General features: G+C 36.6%; 1 protein-coding gene across 2 annotated transcripts in view; it reads left to right on the top strand.

The window, feature by feature from the left end:
* The first annotated feature begins 2,115 nt into the window (after positions 1-2,115).
* Positions 2,116-20,232, top strand: part of sxc (O-linked N-acetylglucosamine (GlcNAc) transferase sxc) — an 83,956-nt gene continuing 65,839 nt past the window's right edge. Inside the window, exons 1-5 of one of the 2 annotated variants that reach the window (XM_087346657.1) lie at positions 2,116-2,389; positions 3,228-3,378; positions 5,813-6,056; positions 10,283-10,351; positions 17,915-18,111. In XM_087346657.1, coding sequence (XP_087202783.1) covers positions 2,299-2,389; positions 3,228-3,378; positions 5,813-6,056; positions 10,283-10,351; positions 17,915-18,111 — 752 coding nt within the window. In that variant the 5' untranslated portion in view covers positions 2,116-2,298. Of the gene's footprint in view, positions 2,390-3,227; positions 3,379-5,390; positions 5,482-5,812; positions 6,057-10,282; positions 10,352-17,914; positions 18,112-20,232 lie in introns of those variants that run through there. The other variant, XM_087346658.1, reaches the window with a different exon arrangement.

Genomic DNA, 20,232 nt, shown 5'->3' with positions numbered 1-20,232 from the left:
TGATGTTCCAAATGTAAATCGAATGTTTCGATAAGGAGCATCACATGGTATTTTAACTATCTTAATTTTAAATTTTGAGAAAGTGATGTTCCAAATGTAAATCGAATGTTTCGATAAGGAGCATCACATGGTATTTTAACTATCTTAATTTTAAATTTTGAGAAAGTGATGTTACAAATGTAAATCGAATGTTTCGATAAGGAGCATCACATGGTATTTTAACTATCTTAATTTTAAATTTTGAGAAAGTGATGTTCCAAATGTAAATCGAATGTTTCGATAAGGAGCATCACATGGTATTTTAACTATCTTAATTTTAAATTTTGAGAAAGTGATGTTCCAAATGTAAATCGAATGTTTCGGTAAGGAGCATCACATGGTATTTTAACTATCTTAATTTTAAATTTTGAAAAAGTGATGTTCCAAATGTAAATCGAATGTTTCGATAAGGAGCATCACATGGTATTTTAACTATCTTAATTTTAAATTTTGAGAAAGTGATGTTCCAAATGTAAATCGAATGTTTCGATAAGGAGCATCACATGGTATTTTAACTATCTTAATTTTAAATTTTGAGAAAGTGATGTTCCAAATGTAAATCGAATGTTTCGATAAGGAGCATCACATGGTATTTTAACTATCTTAATTTTAAATTTTGAGAAAGTGATGTTACAAATGTAAATCGAATGTTTCGATAAGGAGCATCACATGGTATTTTAACTATCTTAATTTTAAATTTTGAGAAAGTGATGTTCCAAATGTAAATCGAATGTTTCGGTAAGGAGCATCACATGGTATTTTAACTATCTTAATTTTAAATTTTGAGAAAGTGATGTTCCAAATGTAAATCGAATGTTTCGATAAGGAGCATCACATGGTATTTTAACTATCTTAATTTTAAATTTTGAAAAAGTGATGTTCCAAATGTAAATCGAATGTTTCGATAAGGAGCATCACATGGTATTTTAACTATCTTAATTTTAAATTTTAAATTGTGATTAGACGGACAAGATTAATTAAAAAGTATCGCTAGATGATGAAAGAATATTCTACTGTTATGACCTAAAAGTAAACAGCAGCATCATAATGCCTATCTCCTACCTTGCCTCGCAACGATCGAAAAGCACCGTCAATGTTTGTTTGGAATTTTCATGGCGGTGAGGACGTCCACGTGGCGTAACAATTCAGAAGACCAATATCGACATCGTTTTCTCCGAATACGAGGATATTTTGCGCCATAAGTATACCCCACATTGTTTGACTGTTAACCAACGAAGAAAAAAATAATTTCTGAAGACTCCACCTTCTTTGAAGGGGTGATAACGTTGGCAGAAATATGTTGCGTGTTCGTGCGCAGCTGATGTGATTAGCTTTCGCCGTTAGCACAGATCAATTTTCGGGCTGATAACGCGATTTTAATTAAATTTAATATTTGAAAACTTTTCGAAAAGTTTGTAGAACCATTCCAATTTTCATTTGGATTTGGTAATTTTAACGACCACTTTACTTAAGAGTATAAAATTATTGTATTAAGAGTATAATTCCTGTTTTGATCTTACATTAAATTATTACTAAATACTGCACAGCAGACTTCTTTCAGCTTACTTGAGTAAAATATTAAAATAAGTTGCATGCATATTTGAGCTTACTTCTATAAATATTCCCTACAGTATTAATTAAAATTGATCAATATGATAAAAGATTACGTTTGCGCAGTTTTAGTCCCCAATTTTGATTCGCCTTAAACACTTCCATCCTTGTGATAAATAAAACATGAGATGTGAAGTTTATCGACTCCTAAATGTAACATGTAGTCTGGTAGAAGGTTACCGTGTTCGATTGAGCCACGGAAAGAAAATGTAGCTAACTCTAGAATTTGCTGGCAGATGTCATGTTCGTCACTACTCATTAGTGACATCTTTGGCCTGAAATTGGTAACGGGAACGTAATGTAATAGAACTTTAATAAAGCATTGATGTTTAAAATTTTAGTGACCCATTCCTGGTATTGAATAACATTCTCTTTATATTATTTTTTGTTTATTGATGTTTTCTATTTTATATAATTTATGTAGATTAATTTTGTGCTATATAGCCAATCAGAATCATTATCAGCTGAGCACGCCATCTATTTTAGTCACCAAACACCCTAAAGTTGCATCCATCTTGAATGGTCTTTCTCAACGTGGAATAGGTCATGATAATAGAAGTATTATTTAAACAGTGAAATTATTACCTGCTTTTCGTTATTTGACATCTATAGTACTTTATATAAACACCACAGTCGTGGGCATCTTCGATGCAGGCGCAGCAACAAGCCCAGCATCAGCAGATTACAGGAGCCAATGTCATTCTCAAAATGAATGATATTCAGCAGCTCTCTACTGTCGGTATGTCTGATTATAAAAGAGTAGAATATAATCAAGTACAGTAATTGGCCATATGACTTAATGGATCGATATATTTTGTGGCTGGCCCTTCCACCGTTTAGTGAAATTGATCAACTTTTGATTGTACTTTTATTTAGTACTCGGTTGTGGACATCGTGAGATCATTACAAAAATAAATTATGCAATAAGGTGCAGTGTTAGTATTAAAAGTAAAGTAAAGCTGGCCCACTATACGCCATGTAGGCGTTTGGGGGGAGTAGTGGTATAGCTCCTACTCATTCTTGACCTCGGCACTAGATGGGGGTGAGTGGTCAGCATCACGCCCCGACCGTGCTTTACCCCCGGGAAAGGACCCCGACAGTGTATAATTAATTATATGAGTTATGAACACTGTATTTAATGTTTTATATTTTCGGTATTTGGTATGATTTGAACATTTTGTTTTAGAGTTGAAAACTATTTAATTTATTCGGGAGAACAATTTTGTGTCTCAAATTTCTGCCACTGCATATATTGTTGACAATTTTGTCTATAGTTGCAATCATGTCAGTGGTAGATACCGAGGAAGCATTAATCTTCTGACTGCACAAGGTTTATTTTTGTGTGTTACTCCAAAACCAGTTATTTGCTGGTTCAAATTGTAGCTAAAAGTGATATGGTTGGGTTGTTGACTGTAAATTAAAATTATATATTCATTTCATTGAAGTTTTTATGATTACACAATGGTCAATCAAGTGGTAATAAATTTATATTCATAAATATTTAAAATGACATTTGCCAAACAGAAGAGCCAGACAATCTATAAATAAAATTTTCCATCCTTTCTTCTTGTTTTTAGGGCTTTTGGAACTAGCTCATCGTGAATATCAAGCAGGTGACTATGAAAATGCTGAGCGCCATTGTATGCAGTTATGGCGCCAGGAAACAAATAATACTGGGGTTTTGCTACTGCTTTCTTCCATACACTTCCAGTGCCGTCGACTTGAAAAGTAAGTTTACATATACTAAAATTATTTGTTGTGACTTATACTATTTTGTGAGCCCATTTCTAGACTGATATGTGATACAAATTTATTGGTTTTTCCTGTGTATGTGTGCATAGAAGTGTTTATTACTGCTTCCATCATCATTACCCTGTTGAATTGTCTGGGCTGAGAGCTTTAGTGCTATTTCATTTTTGCACAGGGATGTCAACTCTAGTATTAAAAATCAGGCTAAAAAATATTCCTGTCTTTATCTGAATGACATATTCTTGATGTACAAAATGAAAGTCAGTAAACATCTTAGAAATGCAATAATACATAAGATAATTAATTAAGATTTCACAATTAATCCATCTGTAAGTATTATGACAAGCGTTCTTTATAGTAGAAATGTTTTGTGTTTCTCAGAAACATTTACATATTCTAATAAGTGACACATTGTTAAGTCATTAGATTCAATTTGATGTTTCTAATTCCCCCTGCTTTGATAAGACGAGGAGGACAGTTCTTATACAACTTCAATGTAAGTGTCATTCACATTTGTCAGGAATAATGTAAAAGCTCATTTCAGACAATTTTCAGTTCAGATTATCTTTGTGTTGTATACCATCAATTTTGTGTAGTTGACACAACTTTGTCACTTTAGATATAAAACTGTGGTATAATTAGTAACTAAAATTAAGCCCCATTGGTGGGAAGTGAAACATTGAATTGTACAGAGATTTTATACACTTAATAAGTATTTATCCACATGAAAAATGGAAACAAATGAACAAAAATAACTCTTTTTAGACTACTTATCTTAAACGGTAAAAAGGGCTTATGATGTGATGGTCATGTGTCTGACCTTTCCTACCCCAGTAACTTTGGAACTGTGTGATAGATTTCCATGAACTTTCATACTTTTAAAAATTCCTTTCATAAGTAATAATACAAATGCGAAAGATGTGTAAGTCACTGCAGTAGGAGCAGTGAGGGCCCCTTATTGTTTCATTCTTAATACACTGTTTATAATACCCTGCCTTTTCACATTTGACACTTTGTAGCCTTTGCATTTGTTACAGCTTTCAGTTTGTTGGCAGGCAGTAAATAATGAATCGGGGTTACACACATGAAATTTGTATGAAGACAGACTATAAACACACATTCAATATGAACCATTTCTTGCATGTTGTTATAAAGATGGGAGTTTGAATTTTTGATGTTTTATGGAACTGTTTAACATTGTCTCAACTAAGATTAGTAGAAATCATGCACAAAAGTTGGTTGCTAAATTTTATAATTATTTATTTGCAGTTGTTAGTATTGCCATATAGAGTAAACATACAAGGGAAATTAGGTATTAAGTTGTTCTCAGAACTTCATGTTTGGTTTGTCATGACAATGTATATTATGTTTGAGCTTTAATTATAAAATTTTAAGAGTTTCTTGTTCATTGAGGGCACTCAACTGTTTTAGAAGTCCAGAACCCTGGATTTAAGTGAAATTTACTTTCTCTTATTCAGTGTTGAGATGATCATCCCCAATCATTCTTACAAACTATACTATATATATAGTTGAGAATGTATTATTGAATAAACTACAGGTGTATTTATTAATGGTTTTATTCATCTCGCACAATTAATAGCATCAGAAACAGTTAATGCAGTAGAGTACATAATAATAAAGATTATTCTTCAACATCTGGAGAGTCTGTTCAGTTTTTCAAAATAAGTTAATGGAAATGTTTCCTGTCATACAGGGGCTTAACTGAAGCACACATAACGAGAGGGGGCGTTAGTACAATTTGTTTTGCTACCACAAAAATGAGACAGTTTAAAATCCTCGCAAATATGTGTGTTTCAAGTCCTCCCTCATTTCCTTCAGGAAATATACTGTACAAGCCATGCCCTTATGGAAGTGACCTTCGGAATATTCCAGTGTGGCTGTGTTGCATGGGATTGCTTCACCAGCCCCCCCTTCCCCCAAGTGATCTTACTATAGAGTTCAGATAAAAGAGCTAGTTATTTCTGTGGAGTTTGCAATAGAGCAGCCAAGGTTCTTGTACAAAATGTTATTAGAAAATCAATTCACATAAATTTTGTGTTGGCAGATTTGAACAAGAGAATGGTTTGTACTAACCATATCCACTCGCCTCCTACTGTTCAAAACAAATTAATGTTTTAATGTATTCTTCTGAACTAGTGAGAGTATGTCTTGTTAAACATGTTCCTGTTAGTATTTTAAATATAAATATGCAAATAGTGGGACCTATGTATGCATATATATAAAATAGTGTTGTTGTGTTTTATTTTTATATACATTTTTCAATTCTGAAGATATACTTCCTGGTTCATTTTCTCACCAGTAATTTTATACTAAACCAATATAATTGATAAATAGGTGAAAGTCAGTTTACGTGCATGATTCCTGATAACTTAAAGGTTATGTTTATCTTAAGGTCTGCACACTTCAGTACACTGGCCATCAAGCAAAATCCACTCTTAGCAGAAGCATATAGCAACCTTGGGAACGTTTACAAAGAACGAGGACAGTTGCAAGAAGCTTTGGAAAATTACCGCCATGCTGTACGTTTGAAACCAGATTTCATAGATGGTTACATCAACCTGGCTGCTGCATTGGTGGCTGCTGGGGACATGGAACAGGCGGTTCAGGCTTATGTTACAGCTCTGCAGTACAACCCGGTAAGTGCCTACAGAGTGCAAGTTTGTCATATTTACATTTGGTTGGTACTGTATTGTGATGGGCAGGTTTGCGAGCATTTTAGATTACTTGGCTGTCTGTAGGAATGTTCAAGACGAAATGACTAAATAGTGATCTGGCTTATATGTTTATTGTCAAGGGCTATATTGTGCACAACATAAATTATTTATTCTTCTTATTATCACTTTTTTGGTTGCTGCATACACACTGTCACATAAAATTCTGGGGCACATTTATCACCACTATCCTGCTTTAAATATCACACGCAAATGATTTAAGCGTAGAAGGATCATAGACGGTAACATATTGTATGATTCCAGTAATTTTTCCTTTCTTTCCTCAAACTGCATTCTGGTTTTGTATTATGCCTTTATTAAAACATGTTTTTACACAAATGTGTTTTACATTCTATTTTTTCGTGAATAATTTTAAATCATTAAAATTCTGATTACAACTGTTTTTAAAAGATTGTTGTCTTCTGGGTTGTTGTGTCATGTGGTCCGGTAGATTTCCACATTTGGTGGAAATCTACCAGACTACACAGCACAGCAACCCAGAAGACAACAATCTTCAGACTGACCGCTGTGAAAACCTCTAATCCTACATGTTTTTTAAAGCCTTCCTTTTTTAATAAAAAATATATTGTAAGACTTGAGGTTCTCACAGCGGTGAGTATGAAGATATCCGTCTTCTGGGTTGTTGCGCTGTGTAGTCTGGTTGATGTTAACCAACGTTTCAGAGGTCATACTGCCTCCGTCATCAGGGCGATGACGCCCTGATGACGGAGGCAGTATGACCTCTGAAACGTTGGTTAACATCAACCAGACTACACAGCGCAACAACCCAGAAGACCGATATCTTCAAAAAATATATTAACCTTTGTCATATGGAAGTATGGGATTTATACCCCTGTACTATGGGGCTAGGGTTAATGGCTTACTGGTGTACTCTTCTGTTACATGCCCAGCTCAACTGTTTATAAGCTGTGATTTGTAGCTGGTTAAGGTTAAAAATTTATGACATATGCTAAGTCTTACTTCTTGAATTGTGGAGCACTGTTGTGAGAGAGTACAAAACAATGATGGGAAGTGGCAGCAGACTTAATTGCTCCCTTGAGTACATACATTTGTGAAAGTTTCTTCTCAGCCCATTCTGATATATCAGGAATGCTGTGTATGTAGGAATAAATGTGGGCATGTTTATTGGCAGTTTGTCTTTGACAGAAACTTCTGAAAAAATCTGGAGTTCAAATATGAAATTTAAAAAAATATTAGCTTATAGAAAATTTAGCGACAAATATGTCCTTTAGGCAACATAAAAATTCAGCTGCACTTATCTTCATTTGACAGCAAATGACCTTGAAATGTGTGTTTATAGTATATCTTTTGGCTATCATCCATGCACTACTCATTGAACTTGAACTTGTGCCTCATCTAGGTTTGTGTATGTGGCTGTTGTCAGCTGAGAGGGGAATTTGAGCAGATGGTGCTAATGATTGTGATGATAGAGGCTGGTGAAATGACATTTTAAAATGATTTATGTAGGAATGTTCACCAAAGTGTAAATGAAAAGAGGTCTTTTGTGTTTAAAAAACTGGAACCTCTAAAGTTCAGATCATAATATAGTTATTGTGTTTTTTCTCTTGTTCTGTTTTATGATACTAGTTATACAGCATCAGTTGAGTAATTGTCATGATTAGGAATGTTTATTAGGAAGTATGTGGAAGGAAGCTGTTCTCTGTTTTGTGAGTTTTCTTTGGGGGGGGGGGGGGGGGGGGCAGCAAAGGAGATCCATAGGAGTCATCTGGATAACAAATATCCTAGCCGAGATTTAAATCCTGTGTGTCATAAATATGAAACAAGAATACTAGTCACAAAATATGACACTCAGTAATGGCTTAATTAACACATTTTCTTTTAACTGAATGTGAGGCAAGTGTTGATAAATTTCACAGTTGTGTGCCTACCTTGTCAAGGTAATTTAAATCATCATACAACAGAGTAATGGAATTCCTGACCTTCATTAAAATAAGTTATAAATTGTTTCTCTACTCTTAACATGTTTTGAATGGCCAGGGTTTGATTCCTGACAGTGGAAAGATTGTCCTTTGCCACCACATCAGGACTGGCTTTGGTTGATTGATTCTTATATTGTTATATAGCTTCAAATTAGATTTGTAGATGATGCTTGAATGGCAGGTAGGAATGGATTTGGAAGAAGGCAGTCATGGCACATTTATGGATTCTATACTAGCATTTACCTGAAGGGACTGATGAAATCCACAAGAAACCTGTTAAGATAGGCAGTAGTAGTACTTGTAATATTCAAAATGGGTACCTTGTGTTCTGTACTGTTACCATTGTATCATCCTACTGACTGGCTCTATTTAATGTCAGGATTAACCCTTAATGACCTGGGTCACAGTTTAGGTACAGTCTGGCTGGCCATAGGTCATAATAGTATACCACTAAACCATAAATCATAAAGTCCCAAGTCCATCTATAAGCCCTGCAGTAGGGGGGGTTTAAATCCCCTTTTCCATTACAATAAAAGTTAGGAATGTGTCACCACCATTGCACTTTGTATGCTTTGCTTAAATATAGAGACAGCTTTAAGTATTACTTCTGTTCTCACACTTTGGTCTCACTGCTTTTTATAATGGTAATCATGACCATAAATTTGCTTAGCAGCTGATTTAAATTTGCTATGCCTTTGTTTTCCAAACCATACCATTTTACTGTCATATAAATTATAATCTATGGTTCCATAGTAAAGTATATGGCTACAGGCTGGATACTCTCTTACCATGTTATAATTGCCTGTTGGGCTTAGTTTCATTTATCAGGATCGGTTTATATCACTATATCATATCATATAGTATAGTATTGAATCTGTATGCATTGATTTTTAAATACATGATTTAAGTCTTGTTTGGTTGAACCTAAACAAGCTCCTTTTGATTTTGTGATGGCGTAAGGCAAAGGTAAAGTTGTATCATGGCTTCAGCACCCCACCGTGAAGGCTTATGTGATGATAGTTCACTGGTCAACACTCCTGCTTCTGTAGGTTTGAATCTGAGGCCATTTATCCTTGTTTACCCCAGTCCCTTCTTGCAAATTAAGGGTGTGGTGCTTTAACATAACCCACCACTGTTTCTTTCCACAACCTTTTCAGTTCATCATTTGCATGTTAAACAGGTATCCTTACAAAAAACAAGGATTTTGAAGATCATGTTTGATGTCATGTAAGGTATGATAGTAACAATAAGAAGAAAAAGTCACAGTAGGGGACTCATACTGTAATTTTCCATGCTCCCCACTGCATTGTGTAGAGGACCAACAGCATTTTTGGAGTCTTGGATAACCCTTAGGAGGCAGGTTGTAGTACTTTTCCATAGCCAGTATATTTCCTGCCCTGACAGCTGTGTGAAGATTGTTGGCTGTTAAGGGTATTGAAGGGAAGGAAGGTGTTATTGATCCCTTGCTGCAGCACATATGCATGAGGGGATATTCTAAGCCCAACCACTTCTAACCATTCACTGTCCCTGTCTAACAGATGCAGACATGGCATTCTTTATCATTGTGCATGATTAGTGGTAGGGTGTATTAAATAAAGTAGTAATGAAGAATAATTGAGATGTCTCAGTAAAGAGACTGGCCTCTTGTTGAACTGTCAGGATTCAGTTCTAGGCATGGTCACAGGTTTTTCTCTTTACAACCACATCCAGGCTGGCTCTGGGTTCCACTCAGCTATCTAGTGGGTGCTGGGGTTGTAGTGGCTGGAACATAAAGCTGACCACTCCTATGCAGTGTTAAAGTTAAGAATATGTGAATCTTTCTTTCTCTCCCTCTGTCTGAGTAAGGCATCTAAATTGAAGGTGTTAAGGAATAGTATGCTGAGGAAGATTGTTTGAAAATAAATAAGGTAGATGAATAACATACAGTGGAGAAGTTTATTTAGTAAGTAGCTTCACAGTTTAGTTTTTCTGTTTTTAAGTGCTTGTAGGTGAACAACTTATGGGCAATCCTGTGCCATTACTTCTGTCTGTCATGTCTTTCATCACATTGTTGCAACATTCAACTTGGATACGATTGTAGCATTGTTTCCTTGGTTCTCCTGATACATGAAGAATATGTTTAGAATGTCATTGTATTCCAGAGAGTACTGGTATTGTTAATGTTGTTAACAATATATTATTTTGTTGCAGGACCTGTACTGTGTGAGAAGTGATTTGGGGAATCTTCTCAAAGCACTGGGTCGACTTGATGAGGCTAAGGTAAGACCTCCCAACACTTTAGCCCAATGAATAGCATATGTTTGTCATGATGTTCATGATTAAAAGTCATACTTGTTAACCTTTATCCCAGGATCTTTTACCAGTGATGTCTAAATTTTATCCTTCCCCCAATGTACTTTTTCTAGAAGGTCCTGGTTTTAGTCTGCCCCAAATTTCTTTCTCAGAAGTCTAAATTTTACCCTCTTGCAACATGTTTTTTTCACTTAAATTCCTGATATTCCTGGTTTTACCTTCCCTCAACTTACTCCTGTAGTGGAGTCCAGATTGCGCTGCCCAACATGCATTCTCTAGTAGTGTCTAACTTGTATCCTCCAATAAAATCATCAGTTTCATCCTCATCATGATACAATGATGTTTTGAACTACCATTTTTTCTGTGAATAGGGTGATGTTTTCTAAAGATAAAGTGAATTCTGTGACAAAGTCAAGCCATTTCATTGTATGAGGAAATAGAATGTCATTGCTTACTAAAGAATTCAAAAAATTGCTCTGTGTATGAAAGAGTAATCTATAATGTTCCTGTTTGTGCAGAGCTCTGGTGAGGAGATGAAAGTGTCACTTCTACAGCTGAAACATTTGCCCTTCTATTTAAACATGGTCCCTTCAAGTTTTGTATTAATTCCATATACTTGTTCAGTTCATACATCAGGAATTGTTTTTTTTGGATAAAATCAGTTCATTATGAAACTACTGTGTGACTTGTATGAGTGTGAAGGAACCATGTTCAGTGATCTCCAGTATATTGGTCAGGTACTGTTACTTCAGAGTGAGGTTTTCCTTGAAATGAGCAAGGCGGCATATTTCATTTCAGTTTCTGCGCACAGTGAAGTAACTGTACGCGACTGATTTTCTTCCTGGGTACCACTAACCCTGTGGTGGGGACAGCGCATTGTCCTCAACCCAGAACATGCAGTGCTGCCTTATCATAACAATGTAATGTCTGTTCTTAAGATAACATTTTTATATTCTAGAATATATGCCCACATTTCCATGTGTAATACTTTTGGGCACATTACTTTTTTTTATAAATGTCTGCATAAACAAAACTTTTTGTCTTGCATAGGGATTTGTTATGTATGGGCATCACTTACGTTCAGTATTGATGGGAGAGAGGAGACTGTCTCCCTCAATACTCAACACCACGCTTGCAATAATTTGTAAGTTTTTATGGGGTGAACACAAAATTTCTGAAGGTTGAATTATCAGTAATTTAAAATATTTATTTATATTTTGCAAGGTGCAACTCCATGAAAACTTCGCGTGCATTATCTTATGTACTGCAAACAGTCATTCTGACTTTTCAGACCAAAACAGAGGCTAACGTATGCTGGACTAGTACTCTGACATCAAATCTTGAGTTGAAATGACTGCACAGTGCTGCTCCCTAGATGTAGAACCACTAGTTACTTAAAGCCTGGCTGGTTGGGTGTTTCAGCTGCACAGAGTTAGTTGTGCACAGTTTAATGCGTTGAAATGTTGATTGCACTGGTGGTAATACATCTACAGGGTATTACGGCTGCTGCGCTTCCTTCCCAGGTCCTTTCCTGTCTATTCAAAGTGGGGAAGGGTTTCAGAGTTTAATTGAATTTTTTCTGATTATTATGTTATTATCAGCCTTTGGTTGGGCTTCAGTTGTTGTCTTTTTCTCACATCTGTGGCATTCTGAGATCCCCACACTTTATCCTTAGAAAATGATCAAGAAAGCTCTTGTTATCTGAATATTGCGCAGTATATTTTGGAATTGTGACGCATCTCATTGGCTGCATTTTTTAGAATTTGTATTTGTTTATGACATAACAGTACACTTTGCCAGAAGAACACCATTTACCTTATTTTCATTATTGTATTAAATTATACTCTTTTGAGTTGATAGGTTATATAGCATTGAATGGTATAACCTTTGTGAATGATTGTTTAATTGCAAGGGATATTGAGGGAAGTGGTCATTACCTGTGAAAGGTACTATCCCATTATTTGCCTGGGGCACTGAAGAAACCATGAGAAACTTCAGTCAGGAAGCTGGTCTCCAGGTCAAGATTCAAACCTGGAACCTCCTGCATTTGAAGCAGGAGTGCCAGGCAGTCAGTAACATTGTTCTGTCAGATGGGCTGTGTGCAGTGATTCGGATAACTGGAGTTTCTTCTTAGCACTGTTGGAAACTTGCTGTAGAGATTTCGGAAACAAGACTGGAGATGATTTTGTTTGAGAGCAGGTGTTTTCTTCCCGTCAGTCAGCTGGTTTGTTTCTCTATTATTAACAGTGGTTCTTGTTGTTCTCTCCCCCCCGACACTGGGATTGGCTCTGTTAGATGATGCAGCTGTGCGTACGCCCAACTACTGGGAATGGAACGCCATGGCGGCTGAGCAAGCGAGACCACCGACTCACTCACTTGGTCGTTTGGTGCAGTCAAGTGATGAGATTTATGTAGGCCTAGTGAGTGGCTTGGTTCGGTTACGCACCAGGTAAAGTACACGACCAGGCCAGTCTCCTACACACATTGATTCTTGTCTCTGTTTTTCATGCATTCATCAACTCAACAGCAGCAGAAAACACTAGGTTAGATATTGCCCTCCATTCTTCTTATTTTTCTGGGTGTCTTTTGGTTTTGTCAGCATTGCGGTACAGCTGTCCAACTGGCCATGTTATAGTACTTCGAAATTGGTTACTGCTTCTGTTAGTGAAACTTTGACTAGTTAAGATGTTTGTTTGGAGTTGTTTGTGTTTGTTATTTGTACTTCTTCTCGCTTAAATTGCTGTTAAAGAAACTGGGTATAAGTGAGCTCAGAAGTTACAGGTGAAACTTATTCCATTCTGTTTTCTTTCACTCTCATATACAGAACATGTGAACATTACTTTGAACTGAAGGATGAATATTGAAAATTAATGTGAAGTTTTTTGTATTAAATGTAGTATGTTTACAATCAGAATAGGGCAGAGTAATGGAAAGTAGTCTGGCTAAACATTTATTGTTTTCGCTTTATAGAGTTTTGTTCTGCATTCTGCTTCATGCAGTTTATATTAAAAGGAGCATTTCTTTCCTAAATGGGAAATAACTTAATGCGGCTGTCAGCAAAATATGTGCACAACTTTCTAATGAAATATGAAGAAGCATAAAAAACTGAAAAATGTAATTTATTTGACTACAGTGTAGGTACATATGGAGCATACATAATTTGATCATAAATACATATATGGTATGCAATGAGCAGACTTGATTTATATATATATATTGATAATTCAGCATGTACAGACAAAATCCTAGCACATGTTATTTTTGTTACCATTTTGTGTGACATGTAAATTTTACGTGTTGGACTGATCCAAGCAGGCATTTTAACTTAAGATTATTTTGTTTTTCAGACCATAACACACATTGACATTTTGTAAATGAATATTAAGTATAGACACTGGGACCATGTCAACAATTTTTAGTCTTCTCTCTTTGCAAGGCTTTGTTACACCAGCATGTTAACATACACAAAGCATGAATTACAGCAGAATAGTGGCATGTGGACTGCATTGATGGATCTGTAATGCTCATGCATACATGTGTCAGTTTCAAATGAAAAGTTGCATTAGTCGGTGTTTCATATTTTTCTGATGACTAATAATATAGTTTGATCAAAAAGCAGCTTGGTTTTGTCATCAGCTGAAGCTGCAATCTACATGGTAAAATATGATCTGTAAGCAGTTAATTTTCAGATTTGCCATACATTAATATAGAACAACTTATGAAAAATGCTCACAAAATACTGGATACCACAGTAAAGAGTTTATGTGGTTAGTGGAAACTGGCCAGACTTTGGTTTTGTATGCAGTAAGTTCTTCATGCTGTGTACTACTTGGGTCTCACATTTCTGTAGACATGGTTATTTCTTGCTGAACAATTGCTTCTTATTCTTTTGCCCATTTTTCAAAATTCTGGTAATACTTGTTTATTGTCTTGTTCGTAGCAAGTGTCTTTGGAGGGTTATATGTTAGTTGCAACTCTTAGAGAATTTGGCTATTCTCAGAATGTCGTGAGTTTGTTTTTGTTACTTTTTCATACAAAATTAATGAAAACAACACTGTTATAAGGTTGTGTCTGACTATTTATGTTTCGCCTTAGGAACTACACCAATAAATTTAACTTTGTATTGTATGTCAAGAGTGAAAATTGATCAAATTTAATTTTGGTTTGTACTGGTCATTATAACATCTGTGTTGAAAAAGGGGGGAATTGAATTGCAAGATCAAACTTTTTCAGTTTAGTGAATGTTGTATGAATTGAAAACATAATTTTTACTCTGTGCAGTATTGTGGTAACTGTACTGTCATTAGCTTTGCAGTTGTGTCTGCAATAAATGATCAAGGCCAGTGAAGTATGCAAAATTACAGAAATGGAATTTGTGAAAATATGTATTCTCTGTTACTGGATTGCCACAGGATGTGTTCCTTTCAACTTATTAGGTGTGTGCTTCAAACTCTGCTTCTGCATATGTCCCAGCAGCGTAGATGCTTGTAGTAAGAAAGGTCTCTGACTTTTTTCTTCTTCTGATCTTACAATAAATCTTTTAGGTCACAAAACCTGCACATGTCTGTTAATCCTGGCTTATTACCACAAGTTACAGAAATACCATTTATATCAAGATGTTTATAATGTTTGAAACTTATTCTACTTGTGTTGTTTCCTTCCATTCTTGGGTAATGGCACTGTGTTGTGATGGGCTGGTTTGGCAATACTTCAAAAAATCTAATTTTCTGCATCTTCAGTGCTAAGTAACTGTACAGCTGCTTGGTGCCAATATTTATAATTCAGGCGAAGAGGCAGTAGAATTCTATACTGTTAATTGGTGGCTGTGTGGCCAGTACATAAGTCCCTTTTCTGTCAAATTGCCTTTGATTTCTTTCGAAGGAATAGACAAAATGATGAGACAGCGCTTAATAGTACTTATTAGGCCATTTTACTCGTCACTCTCGGTGGACTAGTGGTTAGCGTGCTCGCCACTGGGCCCAAGGTTCACATGTTCAATCCCGGCCGAGATCAATGGTTTTTTAAGGGTGATAAAAATCCGTAGCACAACTTCCTTAAGAGGGGAAGTGGTCCCACGTCGTAGATTTATGGCATGTAAAAGAACCTTATGAGCATGATATGAGATGTTTTGTAAGCAAAATTCCACAGCCATTTCTCACCCAAGTCTCCTGATTCACTGCTAGATGGCTCTGGCGGTCAAATAGGGATTGAGTAGAAATTGTGCAGAGTCAGTGGGCTGGTCACTCACTACTCATAAATGCACACTTCAAGACCAAGAAACCTCTCAGGAAGCCAAGACCCGAAAAGGATTGTAGCGCAACTGATGATGAGGCCATTTTACTCAGTTTGATTAATGTCTAATGGCTTATTATTTATAGGGCATTCTTTCTGTTGCTTTGATATCTGTAGCATTGTCTTCCAGATTAGAATACTAGTAACCCCTCATTCTTGTCAACAAAGCAATCCTTTACAACATGGATGTCATTCTCCAAGAATATTAACAATGTTTTATTGGAATGATTGTGAATTCCTGAAGACTGTATTTCTATATTTTAAATTCTTGATATAAAAGCTGTGATATGTTCCAGAAACATTCTTGTCAGCCCATTTTCTCCTGATCACACTGGCATTTGTCAGTCTCTGTTACTCATGCTTTGAAAAATATGTCAGGTGCATGTTACGGTTGTCTTAGGTTGGCTAGTGTTTATGTCCAATCCTAGAGCACAGTAGCAAAGTACAATATCATGTTATAATGCCTCAAAGTGTTTCCATAAGAGGAGAAGAATTCATTCATTGACCATATTGTGAAAATATAAAATTGACCTTGTGCCTAAGAAATACACCATGAAGGGAGATAGGAAAGTGGAAGTGAATGGTCAGTTTTGCTCTCCATGGGCTTTACCTCCATAGAAAGAGCCCCGCATGCTTCTTGGATAGTTGGCCTCACTGCTGTGAACATGGTGGCAAAGAAAAATGTGTATGTAATTGCTGTGATTTAAAACAATGTCATCCAATACCCAGCATTTGACTTACTGGCTTAAGCTGTCATGGCTCTTGTGGGCTGTCGCAAGAATCAGTTTTCTCAGAAAACTTGTTGGAAGGTTTTTTCTCTATTATAACTTCTTTATATTTCATTGATTTCCTAGTCACCGCACATAAAATCCCCATTAATTTTCATTAACACTAGTCTAAACAATTTTTTTAAACATGACCTTTAACTTTGAAATTAATCATGACATTTATTTTCAAATTTAATTGGTATTTGTTATATAAAGTAACAACTTCATGTACTGGGCATGCATGGTGCATGAAAATTTTTATTTGAAGTATGTGCTTAATTCTGCATGCTGAATACACAAACCAACAGACCACTCAGAAGTAACTAGGATTGTAGGGTGGCATATGGAATAGACAACAGATATTATTTGTAGTTAACAGAACAAATTAATCCTTTTACATTATTTTCAGTTATTTTTCAGTTTTTGTCACAGGCCTTATGAAGATAAAATTTGACATGTTTTTTAATACTTCCCAAAGGAGACTGGCTTTTCTATATACAGCCAAGAAATTAAATGCTGCTGCTGATTTTTTGTGTGTTTTAGGTTATGGAGCAAATAACAAAACACTTACTTGTGTTTGTGTTGTTTATGGTGAGGCCCCGTTTTCCTGCGCGCTTAGGCAGAGATTGGCGACTGCAACCTTGCGCAAGCTGCACTCACCCTGCGCGACCACCCAACATAGCTGCCAACTGCATATAGTGATGTTAACCACTGCTTGTTCGAATAAACTATAATTTGGTTTTAGAATGGACTTGTTTTCAATGCAGTGGTGTTAGCATTGTGTGGGAGATGGCAGCTATGTTCAGCCTCAATTTCTTAATGACCCTGCAGTTGGATTGGTGATCATGTTCTTGCTTCTGGCACTGGGACATGAAGTGCTGATACTGCTGTATGTTCACTGGTGTGACTGAGATTGCTTGGCCTCTGCTCTGTGCGTTCAGAAACAGTTGAGGTTCTGACAAAGATTATTTCTTTGAATTTTTATAATATATATTTCTGGCTAGAAGTCACATTGGACTGAATGTGGGGTTCACCTATCTCAGGCATGCTACAAGTAGGGAGCGCTTTGCAAAATATTGTTGGGAAGTTCGTCTTCAGAATGCAGTTTCATTTTAGTTTAATTTGTGTTTTCAGAGATATAGGATTAAAAATTACAGTTAGTTGAATTTGGAGACCAGCTTCTTAACATTATAGATTTTTCCTTGGGTCTCTCAGTGTTCTCTCCTGCCCAAGTAGTGAGAACTATTTGTGTAGAATTCTAGGTACTGATTTTCTCTGCTACCAGGCAGAGTGAACATTGAAGGAGAGATTTGAGGAGTGCGCTTGGCGAAGGAACGGGACCTGCGCGTTGCATCATTTAGCTGCTAGCGCTGGATATCTTCCAGTCTGGCCAGTACACACTCTATTTTGACTCATCTCTTCCCCTTGCCCTTACCCCATCCATCCTCCATGACCCTTTCTGTCCATACAGGCATGCTATTTGAAAGCCATTGAAACTCGTCCTGACTTCGCTGTTGCGTGGAGCAACCTGGGTTGTGTCTTCAATGCTCAAGGCGAGATCTGGTTGGCCATACATCACTTTGAGAAAGCTGTCGCTCTAGATCCTAACTTCCTGGATGCATACATCAATCTTGGCAATGTACTGAAAGAAGCGCGGATATTTGATCGGTGAGTGTGCTGTCTTGTATTAACCTCACATTAGTCAGAAGAATTCAGTGTTGTCCCAACTACTGGCTGTAGTTAATATGGATTCATGCCACTGTAAAAATGGATGATAAATTTTTCAAAAGGCTTATTTGAGTTATTTATCAGTTGAAATACATTCTGAGCCTCCAAGGTTCAGATACATGTAATTGTTATGAATTCCACTTCCCCCTTCAGTTGTGCCGCTTGGTCAATGGGACCGTGGGTTCGAATCCCACTCAAGCCATGAATGTTTGTCCGCGTTTTTCTGTGTTGCGCTGTCCTGTGTACAGGTAGAAGCCTTGCGACGGGCCGATCCCTCGTCCAAGGAGTCCTACCGAATGTCTATAGATCGAGCCAACGAAAAGTTGGGACCCGCAGTGCTCAGGCACTTGAAGAACGGGTCGTTCCCAGTATCCCAGTGCAGAAGATGAATCTTCTTCGGTCTTCAGTTAAAAAGGAAAGGACACAAACTCTAGCTGTTGGTCCCTGGTTTAGCTAGCATGAGAACTGGATCTTTTTACCTGAAGACGATTCAGCTTCAGAAACATTTTTTATTTCTGATTGTAATTTATACGATGAAAAATTTAAAGAATTTTTTTTATGAAATTATCAAACATTACTGGTTATAAATTCTATTATATATAATACAGTGGATTCCGGTTAATTGGGACACATCGGGACTAGAACACTTTGGTCCAATTAAGCGGCTGTCCCATATATATGAGGTTCCACGTAAAGAGTTAAGAAGGTTTGTTCTTTAAGATTTGTCCCAAATAAATGGCTGCCCTGATTAACCGGAATCTACTGTACTGTTGTTATTTATTTCCAATGTTGGGACACCACTGGCTTTAATTAGTATGTTATTTATTTCCAGTACTGGGTTTCCACCATCTTTAAATACGAATGTTCACAGTACATAAAATTGTCTATTTTGTTGGTTTAAACTATAAAATCTGGGAGACAAGAGCAGTTTTTGTCTGCCAAACATTCACAGAGATTACTTAAGTCTTCTTGACAGTCCCAGATGAACCTTCCTTTTTGCATTCAGTATACTTCATTGAAATAAAATGTAAATATACATAATCATCATTATTACTCACCTATATTGTTTACGTTCTTAATATTTAATTCCAGCATCTAAATTAAACATACAAGAAATTAAACTAAATAACCATATCTACATTGGATTTCCCTTTTGATGGTACTTGGCTGATTACAAATTACCAGCACAGTAACCAAGAGTTTTCTTCCGTACATGTATCAGAAGTTGAGGTTTTTCCTCAACAGACACCATTGTCCTGACTGTGTTTTAGTGTACAATTCCACTGCCACTGAGAGGTGGATGTTCATGCACAACAGGAAAGGAACAAGCTCAAAGTTTCTAAACCATTCCATATTAAACATGTGTCTCTATCTCTGTGGATGTTTGGCTCAGTATCTTGTATTGAAACACTTTAATACCCTGGAGAGTGCTGTGTTAGAAACTGTTTTATGGCTTATGGAGGTAGGTGGCAGCAATGTATACATTTGACTTACTGGAAGTAAAAGCTCTAAGCATTGGCAAGGAATGTTTAAGTTGTCACATTCTCGCCCTGGCCGATCATATACATAGGGAAAGAGTGCCTGTTGGATAGGGGGCTGGGTGGGCCTTGGGGTTTGTTTGGATGTAGTGAGCTAGTGAAGAATCCTGTCTCTGCAAGGAACGTTTTCCCGTTTTTGTAGGTAGCCAGTAACTTTTCTGAGTAACACATCCTGCCTAATTGAGATGTATGTTAGTATGAAAACATCTAAGGTACCGTATATAAAAGAATTTTCGCCCGCCAGCAATTATCAACACTGACGTAAGTATAAGACGAGGGCCTTTAAGTGGATCTTCTGCGTTACATAACTGATTAGCTGTTCAATCTCGGACCGAAGTTTATGTTTTGTTCGCGCGTCAATAGGCATTGTGGTGGATTGGCCGGAACTTACGCCACTATTCCACGACCATCCGATGTCATGGAAGTTACCCAGCAGTACTTGCCTGATTCTGGGTACCGGTAAGACGCTTACACACGAGGATTGTTCAGAAAATAAATTTACAGTGTGCTTTCTAATAAACTT

Source organism: Zootermopsis nevadensis, unplaced genomic scaffold (genome assembly GCF_977971745.1).
Source record: "Zootermopsis nevadensis isolate Lab colony 2312 unplaced genomic scaffold, Znev_1.0 Znev_ptg000010l, whole genome shotgun sequence".
Taxonomy (NCBI): Eukaryota; Metazoa; Arthropoda; class Insecta; order Blattodea; family Termopsidae; genus Zootermopsis; species Zootermopsis nevadensis.
The sequence above is the reverse complement of the archived record's forward strand: the minus strand, read 5'-3'. Positions and strand labels throughout refer to the sequence as shown.